Source organism: Halichoerus grypus, chromosome 4 (assembly GCF_964656455.1).
Source record: "Halichoerus grypus chromosome 4, mHalGry1.hap1.1, whole genome shotgun sequence".
NCBI lineage: Eukaryota > Metazoa > Chordata > Mammalia > Carnivora > Phocidae > Halichoerus > Halichoerus grypus.
Window position 1 is genome coordinate 178,815,169 of NC_135715.1, and position 16,321 is coordinate 178,831,489.

At 39.4% G+C, this 16,321-nt stretch overlaps 1 protein-coding gene across 13 annotated transcripts in view; it reads left to right on the forward strand.

Annotated features, from left to right (window-relative positions):
* MOGAT1 (monoacylglycerol O-acyltransferase 1) overlaps positions 1–16,321 on the forward strand; it is a 101,096-nt gene that overhangs the window by 642 nt on the left and 84,133 nt on the right. For 9 of the 13 annotated variants that reach the window (XR_013447384.1, XR_013447383.1, XM_078071359.1 and 6 more), the window contains exons 2-3: positions 14,614–14,792; positions 15,558–15,762. Coding sequence is in view for 11 of the 13 variants with exons in the window: in XM_078071359.1 (XP_077927485.1) it covers positions 14,614–14,792; positions 15,558–15,762 (384 nt within the window). In the remaining 2 variants the exon portion in view is untranslated. Of the gene's footprint in view, positions 1–14,083; positions 14,159–14,187; positions 14,303–14,613; positions 14,793–15,557; positions 15,763–16,321 lie in introns of those variants that run through there. The other 4 variants (XM_036098689.2, XM_078071360.1, XM_036098696.2 and 1 more) reach the window with 4 other exon arrangements.

Sequence of the window (16,321 nt, forward strand, 5' to 3'; positions counted from 1 at the left end):
TTTACAGCCTGATTCCTTCCTCATCCCACCCTTGTGACAAATAGCCGTATTAGCTTTTCCGTGTTTAAGATCATCCGGGTGCAGAAAGGTACCTTTGTACGAGGAAGGCTGCAGCAAACATCAGTTTGGGTCGGGTGGCTTCTATATGTAAATAACTCGACCCACAGGTGTGTTCTAGCTTGTTCCCAAGTTAATCCTATCGAGAAAGGCACCTTGAGGCAGTCTCTAGATGGAGCAGGGTGGCTTACCTGAGCGCTTTTTTTCCTGGATGTTTGTTCAGCTCTTGGAATAAATGGGGAATGATGGTATGAAAGGAGGGAGGAATTACTGAGAACTTGCACTCTTCTGAAGGCTAACATCATTTGTATGCTATACTAAGGTCATGGGTTGTACACTGTGGAAGCCACAATAACAGTAATAATAAACTCATTGCACTGTAGAGGTCTACACTTTTTTGAAATGGTTTCACATTTTGAATGCTTAGGTCAGTGGTTCTCAACCCTGGTTGGTTGCACATTAGAATCACTAGGGGAACTTCTAAAAAAATACAGATGCCCAGGCTCTATCCCTGGAATCTCTAATTCATTCCTTACAGAATGGAGCCCCGTGCATCAATATTTTGTATCTATGTAACCATATAAATGTGTGTGTGTATATACACAAACTCGCCAAGTGACTCTAGTGTACAGCTAGGGTTTACTGAAAAAGGAACTTCAAACCGTGAACTCATTAAGTCCTCACAGGCCAAACCGTGAGACAAGTGTGGTAGCATTACACTCCAAGGAGCAAAGGACCATTGACATCGTAACAAACACAATTATTGAGGGCTTAGTGTGTGCCAAGTCCTATTCTAAGCACCATACACTATTAACCCTGCGATCTTCACAACAACCCTATGAGACAAGTAGTGTTCATCCCTGCACTCATTGGACAGATGAGGAAACTAAGAGGTGAAGTAAATTGTTCAAGGTCACAGTTGGAGGAGCTGGCCGCAAACCCAAGTATTCTGCCCAGGGTCCCTGCTTTCACTGCTGGGCCGCCCACTCCAATGGCTTGAACTTGGAGACTGTCTTCCTTGCCGATCAGTCGCACATCTCTGGTGGCCCAGGGTTGGTCCTTTTCTTTCATGGCACTCATCATTGCTTGTATTTACGCATGCCTGCGGTTACTTGAGAGAGGTCTGAATGACCAGCCTTGTTCACCAGCTCAGTGAAGGAGCACTCCGCCCATGCCTGGCCCCTGGAAGGCAAAAATAAATACTTGGTTGAATGACTCTCTCCACTCTGTCACCTGGAAGGGAGGCTCTCCACCCATGTGTCTCTAGTTGTATTAACCTGCGTCATCCTCACAGCAACGCTGTGATGTAGGCACTACCCCGGTACGCATTTACAAATGAGGGAGCTGGGAGGTGAAGTCAATTGCTCAAGGTCACATGGCTCTAAGTAGGCGGGAGAACCACAGGTGTCAAATGTGAGTGAACTAGTGACTTAGGTCTGACTAATGATTCTTAATTTGAGTCAGACTAGAGTGGCTTGCAGACCTTTTAAATGCTTTTATTGCATGCATTTGACATTTGTGTTGCTGGGAGCATATTATTTTGTACTATATATAGCGGTAATTTTATTTTGAAAACTTTCCAACATGCAAAAAGTAGAGAGAAGTGTATGAACTCTCATATACCCATTACCTGTGTTTATAATTATTTTAACAATTTGCCATATTAGTTTTATCTATTGTTTTTGCAAACATTTTAAAACAAGTCACAGTAGGGCGCCTGGGTGGCTCAGTCGTTAAGCGTCTGCCTTCGGCTCAGGTCATGATCTCAGGGTCCCAGGATCGAGCCCCGCATCGGGCTCCCTGCTCATCGGGGAGCCTGCTTCTCCCTCTCCCAATCCCCCTGCTTGTGTTCCTTCTCTCTGTGTCTCTCTCTGTCAAGTAGGAAAAAAAAAAACTAAAAAAAAAATAAATAAAAAACAAGTCACAGTATATTTTAATCCTAAATACTTTGGTATGCATATATAAAATTAAGTATTTTTTACATACTCATAGTACACATGTAGCATAATTAACAATCATTGCTTAAAATCATTTAAACTAAGTTGATATTTCCTGAACTGTGTCAAAAATACACTTTTCTTGGTGATTTATTTGAACCAGGTTCCAAACAAGACCCTTGTGTTGCATTTGGTCTTTACATGTCTTTTAATTTAGAACAGTGTTCCCTGTTTGTCAGTGAAGCACTAAAGAAATCAGGTTATTTATCCTGCAAAGATTCTCCCTTTCAGGGTTTTCCTGATTGCTTCTTTGTAATGTTAACCTGTTCTTCAACCCCCTGTATTTCTTCTACAGTGGAAGTTAGGTCTAAGTCTTGATTAGATTGATTTATTTATATTTAATATTTTATTTATTTGAGAGACAGAGAGCACAAGTAGGGGGAGTAGCAGAGGGAGAGAGAGAAGCAGGCTTAGCAGGGAGCCCAATGCAGGGCTCGATCCCAGGACTCTGGGATCGTGACCTGAGCCGAAGGCAGACGCCTAACTGACTAAGCCACCCGGGTGCCCCAAGGCTTGATTAGATCCAGATGAAACCTTTGTGGCAAGGCCTCTTCCCAGGCACCACCGTGTGCTTCACATCCCATCATGTCAGGATGTACACAGTGTCCAGTTGTCCCATTAGTAATGTCTAAGCGTGATTGGTGGGTGCAGATAGGAAGTAATCTGAGGGCTGGTAATTGGCATGTGCAAACAGAAGTTCTCCACTGACCATTGCCCTTTCACCTAGTGGTCTCCATTAATGATCCTTGCCTGAATCAACTGCTGTTTGGGACTGCAAACTGGTAGTTTTCTTTTCTGTCATTCGTTCTTGGCATACTAGCTAGAATTTCTGCAAAGAGTAATTTTCCATCATCTAGGGCCATTTGATTACCCTACAATTCAATTCTTACTGGAAAGGTAGGATAAGAGCTTACTTAATTTCTTTCCATTCAATTATCGATCTTGAAGGAAGGAATTGATGTAATAGCTACTTTCAATGGCGTCAAGAGAGTTTTTATTACTGTGTATTTTAAGATCTCTAAATCAAAATCTTGGAATGCATTTTTCTTTCCAGGAAATGAGTTTAAGCTATTAGCCCTTGAAATTTTAAAAATCGCAAAATGTTTCATTTAGTCATGAAATCAAACACTTTCCTTGAGATAAATGTTAAATACCTGTCATCCAGTCTTATTGTATTAGTTTTAGGTGGATGACATAATGATTTGATACGTGTGTTTATGACAAAATGATTGCTACAATAAATTTAGTTAACGTCTATCACCACACATAGTTACAAATATTTTTCTTTGTGATGAGAACTTTTAAGACTTACTCTCTTAGCAACTTTCAAATACAGTATAGTATTGTTGGGAAGCCTAGGTGGCTCAGTCAGTTAAGCAGCTGCCTCCGGCTCAGATCATGATCCCAGGGTCCTGGGATGGAGCCCGCATTGGGCTCCTTGCTCAGCGGGAGCCTGCTTCTCCCTCTCCCTCTGCATGCTGCTCCCTCTGCTTGTGCGCGCTCGCTCGCTCTCTCAAATAAATAAATAAAATCTTAAAAAAAAAAAAAAAACCAACCCAATATAGTATTGTTGACTATAGTCACCATGCTGTGCATTCCATCCCCAGGACTTACTTATCTTATAACTGGAAGTTTGTACCTTTTGACCCCCTTCATTCATTTTGCCCACCCCTCCACCCCCCTGCTTCTGGCAACCGCTAATCTCTTCTCTGTATCTATGAATTAGTTTTTTGTTTTTGTTTTGTGTTTGTGTTTTTTGGGGGGGAGGGGCAGAGGGAGACAGAATCTTAAGCAGGCTCCACGCTGGGCATGGAGACTGATGTAGGGCTCAACCTCCCAACCCTGAGATCATGGCCTGAGCTGAAACCAAGAATCTGACGCTGAACCGACTGAGCCACCAAGGCACACCTATGAATTAGTTTTGTTTTCTTTTTAAGATTTCACACACAAGTGAGATCATACAGTGTTTATCTTTCTCTGTCTCACTTATTCCACTTAGCATAATGTCCTCAAGGTCTATCCAGTGGTATCACAAATGGCAGGATTTCTGTCTTTTTTTATGGCTGAATAATATATATGTGTTATTATAGACATTATCACATTTCTTTATCCATGGACAGTTACATTGTTTCCATGTCTTGACAACTGTAAGCAATGCTTAAGTGAACATGGAGGGGGGCAGATTTCTTTTTGAGATGTTCATTTTATTTCCTTTGGATAAATTCCCAGAAGTGGGATTGCTGGATCACCTGCCATCTGATCTTAATATTCAAGAAACTGAAGCATTACATCCTAGCTTGTGGGCCTCCAGACTGCTAACTGGAAAGTAGGAAGCTGACAAAGAGAGCGCCAACATTTGTTGACCATCTTCTACCTGTAACTGCTTGTGACAGAGATGACTACATTTCCTTTTTTAGATGAGAAAACTGGAGCTCAAGAGGTTGTATCTTGCCTAGGATGGCATTGGATTGGACCATGATCTTTTACTGTATGGGTTTATTTATTTACTTGAGCAGTGTTCTTGAAGCGTGGTTGGTATACAGTAAGCTACACATACACAAAGTATACAGTTTGGTAAGTTGACATATATATATCCCCAAGAAATCATCACAATTAAGATAATGAACATAGCCATCATCCCAAAATTTTGTCACATCCCTTTTGTAATTCCTTCATCCCCACTGCCCTTCATCTCTAACACTGTGCTCTCTGTCCTACAGATTAGGTTGCATTTTGTAGTGTTTTATATAAATGGAGGCATACCATAGATACTCTTTTTTGTCTGGTTTCTTTCACCCAACATCATTATTTTCAGATTGGATCTTGTGTATATAAATAGTTCACTGTCTTTTTTGTTTTGAAGGGGTATTGTAGTGAATGGATACATTGCAATTTGTTCATCTGTTGGCGAATGTTTGGGTTGTAGCTATTATGAATGATGCTGCTGTGAACTTCTGCCTATAAGTCTTTGTATGAACATGTGCTTTCTTTATTCTTTATTTCCAAACCTGGGAACAGAATGGCTGATCATGGTGTGGCAGTTGCAGGTTTAACTTTCTTTCTTTTTTTTTTTTTTAAGATTTTATTTATTTATTTGAGATAGAGACAGAGAGCATGAGTTGGGGGGAGGAGGCAGAGGGGCAGGAGAAGAGGGAGAAGCAGGGAGCCTGAGACAGGGCTCGATCCCAGGACCCTGAGATCATGACCTGAGCCCAAGGCAGACGCTTAACTGACTGAGCCACCCCAGGTTTAACTTTTTAAGAAGCTGACAAACTTTCTTCCTGGGTGGTTGTACCATTTTCTATTCCCACCAGCAGTGCATGGTTGCTCCAGATCCTTGCCATTACTTGATATAGCCATTTTTTTTTTAATTTTGCAATTTAATAAGTGCGTAGTAGTGTTTCATTGTGGTTTTAGCTTGCATTTCCCTGGTGGCTAATGATGTTGAGCATCTTTTCATATGCTTATTTGCTGTCTGTATATCTTACCTTTTGAAGTACCTGCTTAAATCTTTTGCCCATTTTTAATTGGGTTGCTTGTTTTCTTTCTATTGGGTTCAGAAAGTTGGTTGTGTTCTTCTGGATACAAGTCTTTCATCAGCTATGTACTTTGTATAGATTTTTCTTCCACTCTAGGGTTTATCTTTTCATTCTCTGAACAGTGTCATTTAAAGAGCAGAAGTTTTTAATTTTGATAGAGTCCAATTTATCCATATTTTCTTTGTGGATTGTGTTTTTGGTGTTTTATGTAGGAATTTTTTGCTTAATCCAAGGCCAGAAAGATTTTTTGCATTTTCTTCTACATGTTTTATAGTTTTATGTTTTATATATAGGTTTGTGATCCATTTGGGGTTAATTTTTGTATATGCTACAAGGTCTAAGTTCATTTTTTCCACATATGTATAATCCAGTTGTCCAGCCCCATGTCTTAAAAAACAGAACAAAAACAAAATCTGTCCCTTCTCTACTGTAGTGCCCTGTGTCTTTATCAAAAGTTAGGTATTTGTATAGGGGTGGGTTTACTTCTGGACTCTCTATTCTGTTCCATTCATCTGTTTGTGTATCTTGATGCCAGTACAATGTTGTTGTGATTGCTGTAGCTTTATAATAATTTCTGGAGGGGCGCCTGGGTGGCTCAGTCGTTAAGCATCTGCCTTCGGCTCAGGTCATGATCCCGGGGTCCTGGGATCGAGCCCCGCATCGGGCTCCCTGCTCCACAGGAAGCCTGCTTCTCCCTCTCCCACTCCCCCTGCTTGTGTTCCCTCTCTCGCTGTGTCTCTCTCTGTCAAATAAATAAATAAAATCTTAAAAAAAAAAAAAAAAAAAAAAAATTTTTTTTATAATAATTTCTGGAATCAGATCTCATTAGTCCTCAGACCTTGGTGCTTTTTTTTCAAAGTTGTTTTGATTATCATGTAGATTCTTTGTGTTTCCATTTGCACTTTAGGTTCAGCTTGTCTATTTCCACACACACACACAAAAGCCTGCTGGGATTTTCATTGAAAATGATTTTTTATTGAGATTAGTCTGTAGATGAATTTGGAGAAAATTGATATCTCAAAAATATTGAGTCTTCCACTGTGTGTGGTTTTTTTTGTATTTTTTATATCAGAAGTTTTTAAACTTTAGAGCCTATTTAAGAATCACTTGGGGATTTTTGTTAAAATACAAATTCCCCAGAGACTTTGATTCTGTAGGTCTCAGGGAGGGCCATTACATTTTTTTTTTAACTCTTTATTTTGAAATAATTTCAGAAATACTCATTGTAGAAAATAAAAATTCTGGGCACCTGGGTACCTGGGTAGCTCTGTTGGTTAAGTGTCTGCCTTTAGCTCAGGTCATGATCCCAGAGCCTGCTTCTCCCTCTGCCCCCTTGCCCCCACCCTGCTCGTGCTCCCTCACTCTCACAAAAATAAATAAATAAAATCTTAAAAAAAAAAAAAAGTCTAGAAAATTACAAAAATTCCAATATTCCTTCATCAGATTCCCCAAATGTTAACATTTTACCATGTTTTCTTTCTTTCTTTCTCTGTCCATCTCTCTCCCCACACACATATACACGCACACACACACACACACAGTTACTATTTTTTTTAAGTTTTTAAGGATAAGTTACAGACATGGTTTCTCTTTATCCTTATGTACTTTAGCGCATATTTCCTAAAACCAAGGATACTCTCTTACATAACCACAGTACAATTATCCAAATGAGAAAAGTAACTGATACAGTTCAGCAATCTAATCCATACATAGAATCCATACATAGACCCTATTCACATTTTGGTAACTGCCCCACAAATGTCCTTTATAGCAAAGGAACCCACATGTTGTATTTAGTTATGTCTCTCTTTAATTATGGTTTTCAGTTTGTAGCTATACCAAATAGTTGTGCTTATTTTGTCCTTCGGATTGGAAACATTTAGAAATATTAAGAACATGGGACTAGTTTCAACTGGATCCTGGTAATTTATGTGCATTCATTAGGTGAAGAAGTGGGTCCAATAATGACTTGCTTTTAGACAAGAAAAATGCAGTTCCCTCTCCCTAAAACTTTTTAAAAGCAGTGTGGAACAGACACACCCATGAGGAATACTGAGCTGCAAAATTCTGCAGAGGGGTCTGAGATTTGTCTTTTAGCACCATCCTAAGAAACTCTGGGAGGTAAGTTCCCTTAAAACAGGAATTTTAAAAATCAGAAGAATGTTACGCTTACATTCTTATAATCAACAGATGGCTCTGATTGTGTTTTGAAATACAATGCCTCAGGAACAGGAAAGAAAAGAATGTGATGTGCTAAACTCTGAATTTCATTTTCTTCCTGTGTGTGCACTCTGTTGCATGGTTAAAATAAGTATAGAAACAATTTTCATAGGGGAGAAATGAAAACTTCTTTGATAGAAGTGGGAAGGATACACATACAAATTAAATATTTTCAATTATTTCTTAATATTGGTCGCTATTTAATCCAAATGAATAAAACTTAAGTAGTCTTTGCAATATTCTTCTGATGCTGTTTGCTCATGGAAATTTAATAGAATCATGTTCAAGACGAGAATATTCTTACATAAGTAGATTTGTTCTATAGTTTTGTTTCTTATTTCTTTCTGGTGGAGCCATTTTATTTCTTTTCTAAAAATAATCTTTTGATTATACGATAATTCAGATTAGTAATTAGAAAAACTGAGCAGGGTAGAAGGGCTTTTAAAGACCCTAGAGAAATTCCATATTCTTATCCAGAGGTAATTATTAGTATTTTGGCATATTTTTCCTCCTGTTTACCTGTTTTTAAAACTTATTTTTACTAAAGTAATATTTGCATTGGAGAACAAATCAAATAATATTTTGGACTGAACCGTGTGCCATTGGTTTTTTAAAGGTCTCAAGCAGTCAGTAGGAGCTAATAAGATTTATGGAGAGTTTCCCGTATACCATCTCTATTCCAAAGGCTTTCTGTGTGTTATCTAAGTTTCATTAACCAATTATTTTTCCATGTTATAAATATTACTGTCTTAAATTTTGAAAAACTGTTAAACCTAGAACTTAAAGGAATTTATCAATTTATGTACATCAGGTCTTTGAAGTGAGCATAGGTGAAACACGTTATTAGGATTCATGGCCTTTTCCAATTCTGCTAACACTGATGGGGCATTTGTCCTGGATTAGACACTGTACTATGCCTTTGCATTTGTACTTTCTTGTTCAGTGCCCTTGAACTGATATTCGGCATCCAGGTGAGAGCACTGGAGTCAGAAAGAGTGAGGGCAGCACAGGAAGATCATTACTTAATGCTGCAGGAATGGCATGTGTCCACGGAAGCACTGAAGGACCCTTCCCCACCCCAAATCGTAGACCTTGCCACCACTCCTTGCCAAAAGTCTTCAGTTCATGGAAAACAAGTGTTCCCTTGTCTCTTACTTTCTTCCCCAAACATGGAGCTTCCCATCATACTACCATACTGACTCTACAACTTGAATTTAACATTAGCTTCCCTTAAAATTTTTAATGGGTACTTGTTAGATATTTGAAAACTTACAACTTATAATCAGAAAGGCATAACTAAAGAATGAATTGTTTACAAATGTGTCTTGAGTCCCTATCCTGTGGGCACTGGGAATAGAGCAGAGAACAGTAAGACAAAATCCTTGCTCTCCCGGAGCTCTGTATTGTAGAAACAAACAAAGCAATTCCACTTCTTTTCTATAAAGCTAGGGAAACCTACAGGCAGCTTTGAAGCTGGAAGTGGGTCATTGAATCAGTCTCATTCCCTTTATATGTGAGAGGTTGGAAGTCAAGATTTTTTTGCAGATGCAGGACTGGCTCTATGAGGTTCCAGCTCATTCCCAGCCAGGCAGCAGTGCTTAACCTGCTATGATCAGTTATATGTGTGGTTCATACATTTCCTCCCATTTTTTAATTTTGGAAAATTTCAAACCTACAGAAGTACTGAAAGAATAGTTCAGTAAACATTTTTTTTTAAACCTGGATTCACCAGCTCTTAGCGTTTTTCCACATTTGCATGTGTGCGCACATTCTCTCTCCCTCTCTCCCTCCCTCTCTCCCTCCACACACACTTTGTTATTATTGTTGCTGTTGAACCATTTGAAAGTAAGAAATTAAGTTGTAGACATCATGGCACTTCATGCTAAATACTATAGAATGTGTCTCTTGAAAACAAAGATTTTCTACGTAATCACAATCCCATTATCATACCCAAGAAATTTGTTAGTGATATAATCTTATTTAATATATGGTTCATATTCAAATTTCCTTAATTGTCTTCATATTTTCCTTAAAGCTAGACCAGCTTCTACACCTTTTTTTTTTTTTTAAGATTTTATTTACTTATTAGAGAGAGAGAGAGTGAGCATGAGCAGGGGCAGAGGCAGAGGGAGAAGCAGGCACCCTGCTGAGCAGGGAGCCCGACGTGGGGCATGATCCCAGGGCCTTGGGATCATGACCTGAGCCGAAGGCAGCCACTTAACCGACTGAGCCACCCAGGCGTCCCACCTTTTATTTGTTTTTTAATCTCTTATACCACTGATATTTTCTGAACAGCCCCAGTTACTTATCTTATAGAATGTCCCGCAGTCTGGACTTGCCTAATTATGTTGTCATGATTAGAGTCAGGTTGAGCATTTTTGGCAAAAAGACCACAAAAGTGATGGGGTTTATTTTCCATTAGATCGTATCAAGAGGCATCATGTCATTTTGTCACTTTATTGGTGATGCTAAATTTAATGACAATGCCATGCATTTTGGCTGAGCCATATTTGTTTCTGACTTTTAGTACTGTGGAAGTGCGTGGAGCATCGCAGCACTATTCACAGTAGCCAAAAGGTGGAAACAACCCAAATGTTGAATGGTGAATGTCAAACAGACATGATACAGCCATAGAGGGGAATATTATTCAGCCCTAAACAGGAATGAAGTACTGATACATGCTTCAAGATGGATGAACCTCAAACACCTGATGTTAAGTGGAAGTCTGCAGAAGCTTACATATTGGATTATTCCATTTATATGAAGTATCTAGAGTAGGTAAATCCATAGATATCATGCAGAGTGGTGGTTGCCAGGGGCAGAGAAGAAGGGAATGGGGAGTAACTGCTTGATGGGTACAGGGTTTCATTTTTTTAAATTTATTTTTTATTATGTTTTGTTAATCACCATACATTACATCATTAGTTTTTGATGTAGTGTTCCATGATTCATTATTTGTGTATAACACAGGGTTTTATTTTTGAGTGATCTAAGTATTTTGCAACTAGGTAGAAGTGGTAGTTGTACAACATTGTGAATGTATTAAGCACCACTGGATTGATTTCTTTAAAATGGTTCATTTGTGTTATGTAAGTTTCACTTCAGTAAAAAAAAAAAAAGTGAGGGGGAGGCAGCTTCCTAATGATGTAGAGGAAGTAGAATCTGTGGGCATGAAGTTATAATAGAGTATGAATGATAAAGGCTGGCTTGTGGTTTTCTTTTTCTTTTTTTTTTTAATTTTAATTTTAATTTTTTTTTTGGCTTGTGATTTTTTATTCAACATATACCTCGGTCGAAGCAACTAAAATTCAGGCCTTCCGGGCAACTTGGTTTGTGGATCAAGACAATTTTAAGAAAGTATCAGCATCAGTTTTGAGAACTGCGCAGTATGTTGGAGTAGACTTTTGTATCTTTTCTCTTTGACCTCCAATTCAGAAGAATCATGTTACCTTGGATTGCTTAATGGGATAAAAATAGAAAAGAGAGGTGATCCGGTCACCTAGTTTTTTTAGTGTTTTCTTCTTTCAATCCACTTTAGGATCATGGGATTTAAAAAGCTATTTTGGTGCCGTTTATGATATGAAATATTAAAGAATGTATGCAATGTGTGAAGTGGGAGTTTAAATTAGACCAACTCCTTTGGATCGTAAGGAATCAAAGTGTATCAAGTGACAGAGGTGTTTCTGCTTGGTGATCCAGGGTTTTACTGACTGTCCTCTAGAAGTAAATTAAAATGTAGGGGAAATGTTATGCAGGATTATGTTTATAGAGAAAATTTGTTAGAAGCCCACATTTTCAAAAAGAAAAGGATAGTTGAATTAGTATTGCCATTCAATGGAATGTGAATCGGTCATCAAAAATACCATTTTTGAAGAGGTTTTAATACGAAATTTATAATATGAAACAGCTAGTGTGAGATCATCATAAGAGATACAATACAGAAATTTTTTAAAAAATGTGATCAACCATGTTAAGGAAACATAACCTGTTCATAGGAAAGAAAAAAAAAGACCACAAAGAAAATTTTAACAGTACTTTTGTTGAGTGACAAGAATGTGGGTGCTATTTTATCTGCTTTTACTTTTTGCATTTTCTAAACGTTTAATAATAAATACAGTTGCTATAACAATGGCTTCCATTTGCCAAGTGTTTTCTGTGTGCCAGGCACGATGGCATGTCTACATTTATTTCCCCACGGTCCTTGGAGGCGGCTGCTGTCATTAGCTCATCTCACAGGTAAAGGCATTAAGGTTCAAGAAGTAAAAGAACTCGCCCCAGGTTAGGCAGCTAGCTGGTGGCAGATTCCAACATAAGCAGTCCAATTCCAGATCCATGTTTTAACCATCATCCATGCAGAACACTTAGTGGCTGTTAAACATAGATGCAGTATGTATTCAATTAGGGCGTGTGTGGTTGGGTTAGTGGAACACTGAATTAGTAGCCTGGGGACTTTATTTCCGGATCTGCTCTTGACTCCTTCTGTGGTTCAAATTAAGTTACTGTGCTTTTTTTCTCAGTTTCTCCATCATTATAGTAAGGAAAACAGAACCTCCCATTTGCCTGATTTCTTATGCTTATGAGCCTGCCTACATGCTTGTAATAAATATTTGTAAGTTTATGGTGCTGTTGCCATGAGCTAAGACTAGTTTAGTTTTGTAAGAAAAAGAAAGTGTGTGGGTTTAAGAGTTAGGCAGATCCAGGTTCAGGTCCTTTGGACCCTCAGAATCCTTGTGCCTCAGTTTCCACATCTGCAAAATGGGGACAGTACTGTGTACCTTGAGGGTTGTGAGGAGAGAAAATGACATTGCCTGGGAGGTGGTCCCCACTCAGCAACTGTCCTCTCCCGTCTCTGCTCCATCTCAGCTCACCTGACCTAGAGTAGAGTACAGAGTAATGAGACCTACCAAAGTTTCTTGTACATTTTGGACACATTTTAGTAAAATAAAGAGAAAATTAACCAACAGTGGTAAATTGTCAGCACTCAGACCTGGGTAGAGGGAAGCAGGTGAAGCAAAATGAAATGATCCTGGTAGGAATGAGGGCAGAGGACACTCTTTTTGGCCGTGCTTCTGGAATCATGCTGGCTTTTCCAGAAAGCAACAAAACACTCCACGAAGGGCTAGAGGGCACATACTTCCTTCACCTTTCATGTGCTTTTCTTTAACAAACTTTAACCTACCCTGGAGAGAGCAGGTCATTCCTCTTATGGGGGTCAATTTTGTATTTAGGTTAAATCTATACTGGGATATTTACTGATTTACATGTCTCCAGAAATATAAATATATGTTCTGTTTTTGGCAAAAAAAAAAAAAAAATTGTATCTACAAAACTGTGATAGGTCAAGGTGCTGTTAATCAGATACCATAATGGATGGTTTGGGAACAAAACTCTTTGTAACGAAGTTGATAGGGAGTAGACGAGAGTTTGGGCGACTGAAGTCAGCTCTAAAACCAAGACTGCAGCACCTAACAGAAGAGGAAGACCCAATGGCACTCCTTGAAGTCATGGGTGGCATTTATTGAGCGCTTACTGTGTGCCAAGCTTTATGACTTTATGCTCCCCTCCTCCTTTCTCATTAATATTTCTCTCCCTCTCTTTTTATTTTTTATTTTTTTTAAGATTTTGTTTATTTATTTGACAGAGAGATAGCGAGAGCAGGAACACAAGCAGGGAGAGTGGGAGAGGGAAAAGCAGGCTTCCTGCTGAGCAGGGAGCCCGATGCGGGGCTCGATCCCAGGACCCTGAGATCATGACCTGAGCCGAAAGCAGACGCTTAACAACTGAGCCACACAGGCGCCCCCCCTCTCTTTTTAAAAGATTTATTTATTTATTTGAGAGAGAGCATGTGAGTGGGGGTGGGAGGGACAGAGGGAGAGGGAGAGAATCTTAAGCAGGCTCCCCACAAAGCGTGGAGCCCAAGACCCGGGGCTCAATCTCAGGAACCTGAGATCAGAACCTGAGCCGAAATCAAGAGTCGGATGCTTAACCGACTGAGCCACCCAGGCGCCCCATATTTCTCTTCTTATAAATATTTTTTAGTATCATAGCACAGACATAAAAAGAAAATGTCTAGCTTAGCTTAATGTATTACTTTAAGGCAAACATTCTCGTCACTACTACCCAGGTCAAGTTTTCTCCGTTCTTGCTTCATGTATTTTGAAGCTATGTCATTCGGTGCATAAACAATTTGGATTTTGCTTTGTCATAATGAAATGTTGCAAGTAGTGAAAGATGAACTAAGGCTCCTACGCTATTTCTGTTTCTGGCAACAGAGTTCCTGAAAACGGAGTTTGTTGCTAGAATGTTCCCTCTTTGTGGGCACATAAATAATGACTGCTCAGCAAGGTAAATACCTGTAGTAGGAATTCCTCTGCATCCCTTCTTTCAGCAGTGATTCCTCCACGTATCATGTCAGGGAGGCACTGTAGACCAGGGACTTTGAGAGTGGACTATGGATTTAGATCAACCACTTCCTTTCTGTGGGGCTTGGTCAGTTCATTTAACCTCTCTATGCCATTTTCTCTTCTACGAAAAGGACCGTGGCTGCTTCATTAATACTGTAGCTATATAAGGATTACATGAAAATATTTTGGCAGAGTACATAATACAGTACTTGGCATATAGTCAATATTCAATAAATGTTAAATAATACTGTATCATTGCTGTCTTGTTATATTGGACTGAGGTTCAGTTTAACGCACTTTTTGTATTAAATCCCCCTGCCATGGACCACTGATTATATAATACAGTGAGCAGATGCTAACTAACCCTGATTCCTGAGGTCTTTCCCTTTCTTACAGCACAGGTGTGCATTGGAATCATCGTGATACTGATCATATACAACTGTTGGTTCCTCTATGTCCCTTATATGACATGGCTTTACTTTGACTGGAGTACCCCAGAGCAAGGAGGCAGGAGATCCAACTGGGTCAGAAGCTGGACCGTTTGGAAGTATTTTAAGGACTATTTTCCAATTCACGTGAGTAGAATTGTTTTATGTTGTAATATCTTGAGCTGGGAGAAGAATGGAAATTTGTTTTCATCACAGGTAGTTCAAGCTTTTTTCTTTTCAGAGAGAGAAAGCCTGCAAATCAGCCCAAATTACTAAATAGGATCTAAGCTAAATTGACACCGTTTCGAAGGCTATGTGTGGGGGGCTCTGGGCTCAGGAAATAGTTTAAAAATTTGGAAAAAGCTCTAATGCAGAGAACTAAACAAGTCATGTTTCCCATTTCCTTTTTTAAAAAAAATATTTTATTTGAGGGCACCTGGGTGGCTTAGATGGTTAAGCGTCTGCCTTCGGCTCAGGTCATGATCCCAGGATCCTGGGATCAAGTCCCGCATCGGGCTCCCTCCTCGGCAGGGAGCCTGCTTCTCCCTCTCCCACTCCCCCTGCTCGTGCTTTCTCTCTCTGTCAAATAAATAAATAAAATCTTTAAATAAAAAATAAAAAATAAATAAATAAATAAATATTTTATTTGAGAGAGAGAGATAGCTAGAGAGAGCATGAGCAGAGGGGAGAGGGAGAAACAGGCTCCCTGCCAAGCAGGGAACCCAATGTGGCGCTCGATTCCAGGACCCTGAGATCATGACCTGAGCCAAAGGCAGATGCTTAACTGACTGAGCCACCCAGGTGCCCCTCCATTTCCTTGTGACATAAAAACTAATCATGAGTTTCTTGGTTTCTTATTGGAATCTAATCTGGACCATTTTATTATTTTTTTAATCCCACTATATACTGTAGCTCATCAAAACTTGGGATTTGGATCCAAGTCACAACTATATATTTGGGTTTCACCCCCATGGAGTGCTTGTTGCTGGAGCCTTTGGAAATTTTTGTACAAATTATTCGGACTTCGAGGAGCTGTTTCCTGGCTTCACCGCATATCTTCATGTGCTCCCATTTTGGTTCCGCTGTCCTCTCTTTCGAGAATATCTGATGACCAGTGGTAAGTGAAGGCAAATTGTTATTTCTCCAGTGTTCTAGGGTGGCAGGACCACACCTCCCAAACACAGGTTTACAGTTTCTTAGTAAAACCCTGTGTCTCTATCCCCGTCTGATACTTCCCATGCTGCTTGGATGATTCTTGCCTCCCCGACTGGATTGGAAGTTCCAGGAAGACACAGACCGTGTCTTTTTCATTTTTTTTCCCACCCCTTTCTAGCATAGGGCCTGGGATATAGGAATATTCAATAGATGTTAATTCAATGAAAGAATAAATTGATGAATGAATTTTGTGTATCCAGATGTGGAAGAAAGAATCTTGGGTCAAACAAGTGATAGATTGCACCTTTGGAAAAGCACTTTGCCTGCGTTTGTGAGCATTAGAGATGGAAAATGTCCTCCAATATGTCTTGAAGTGATGGCTGTATATAAATGAAGCATACTTAATCTGTCTCTTTCTTCCCAGATTAAATAGAACTTGGCTCAGAAATGAGTTCATTCTACTCTGCTCCTCTGAGCTAGTGGAAGTCTCTTCGATTAATGAAACCATAATTCTACCAATT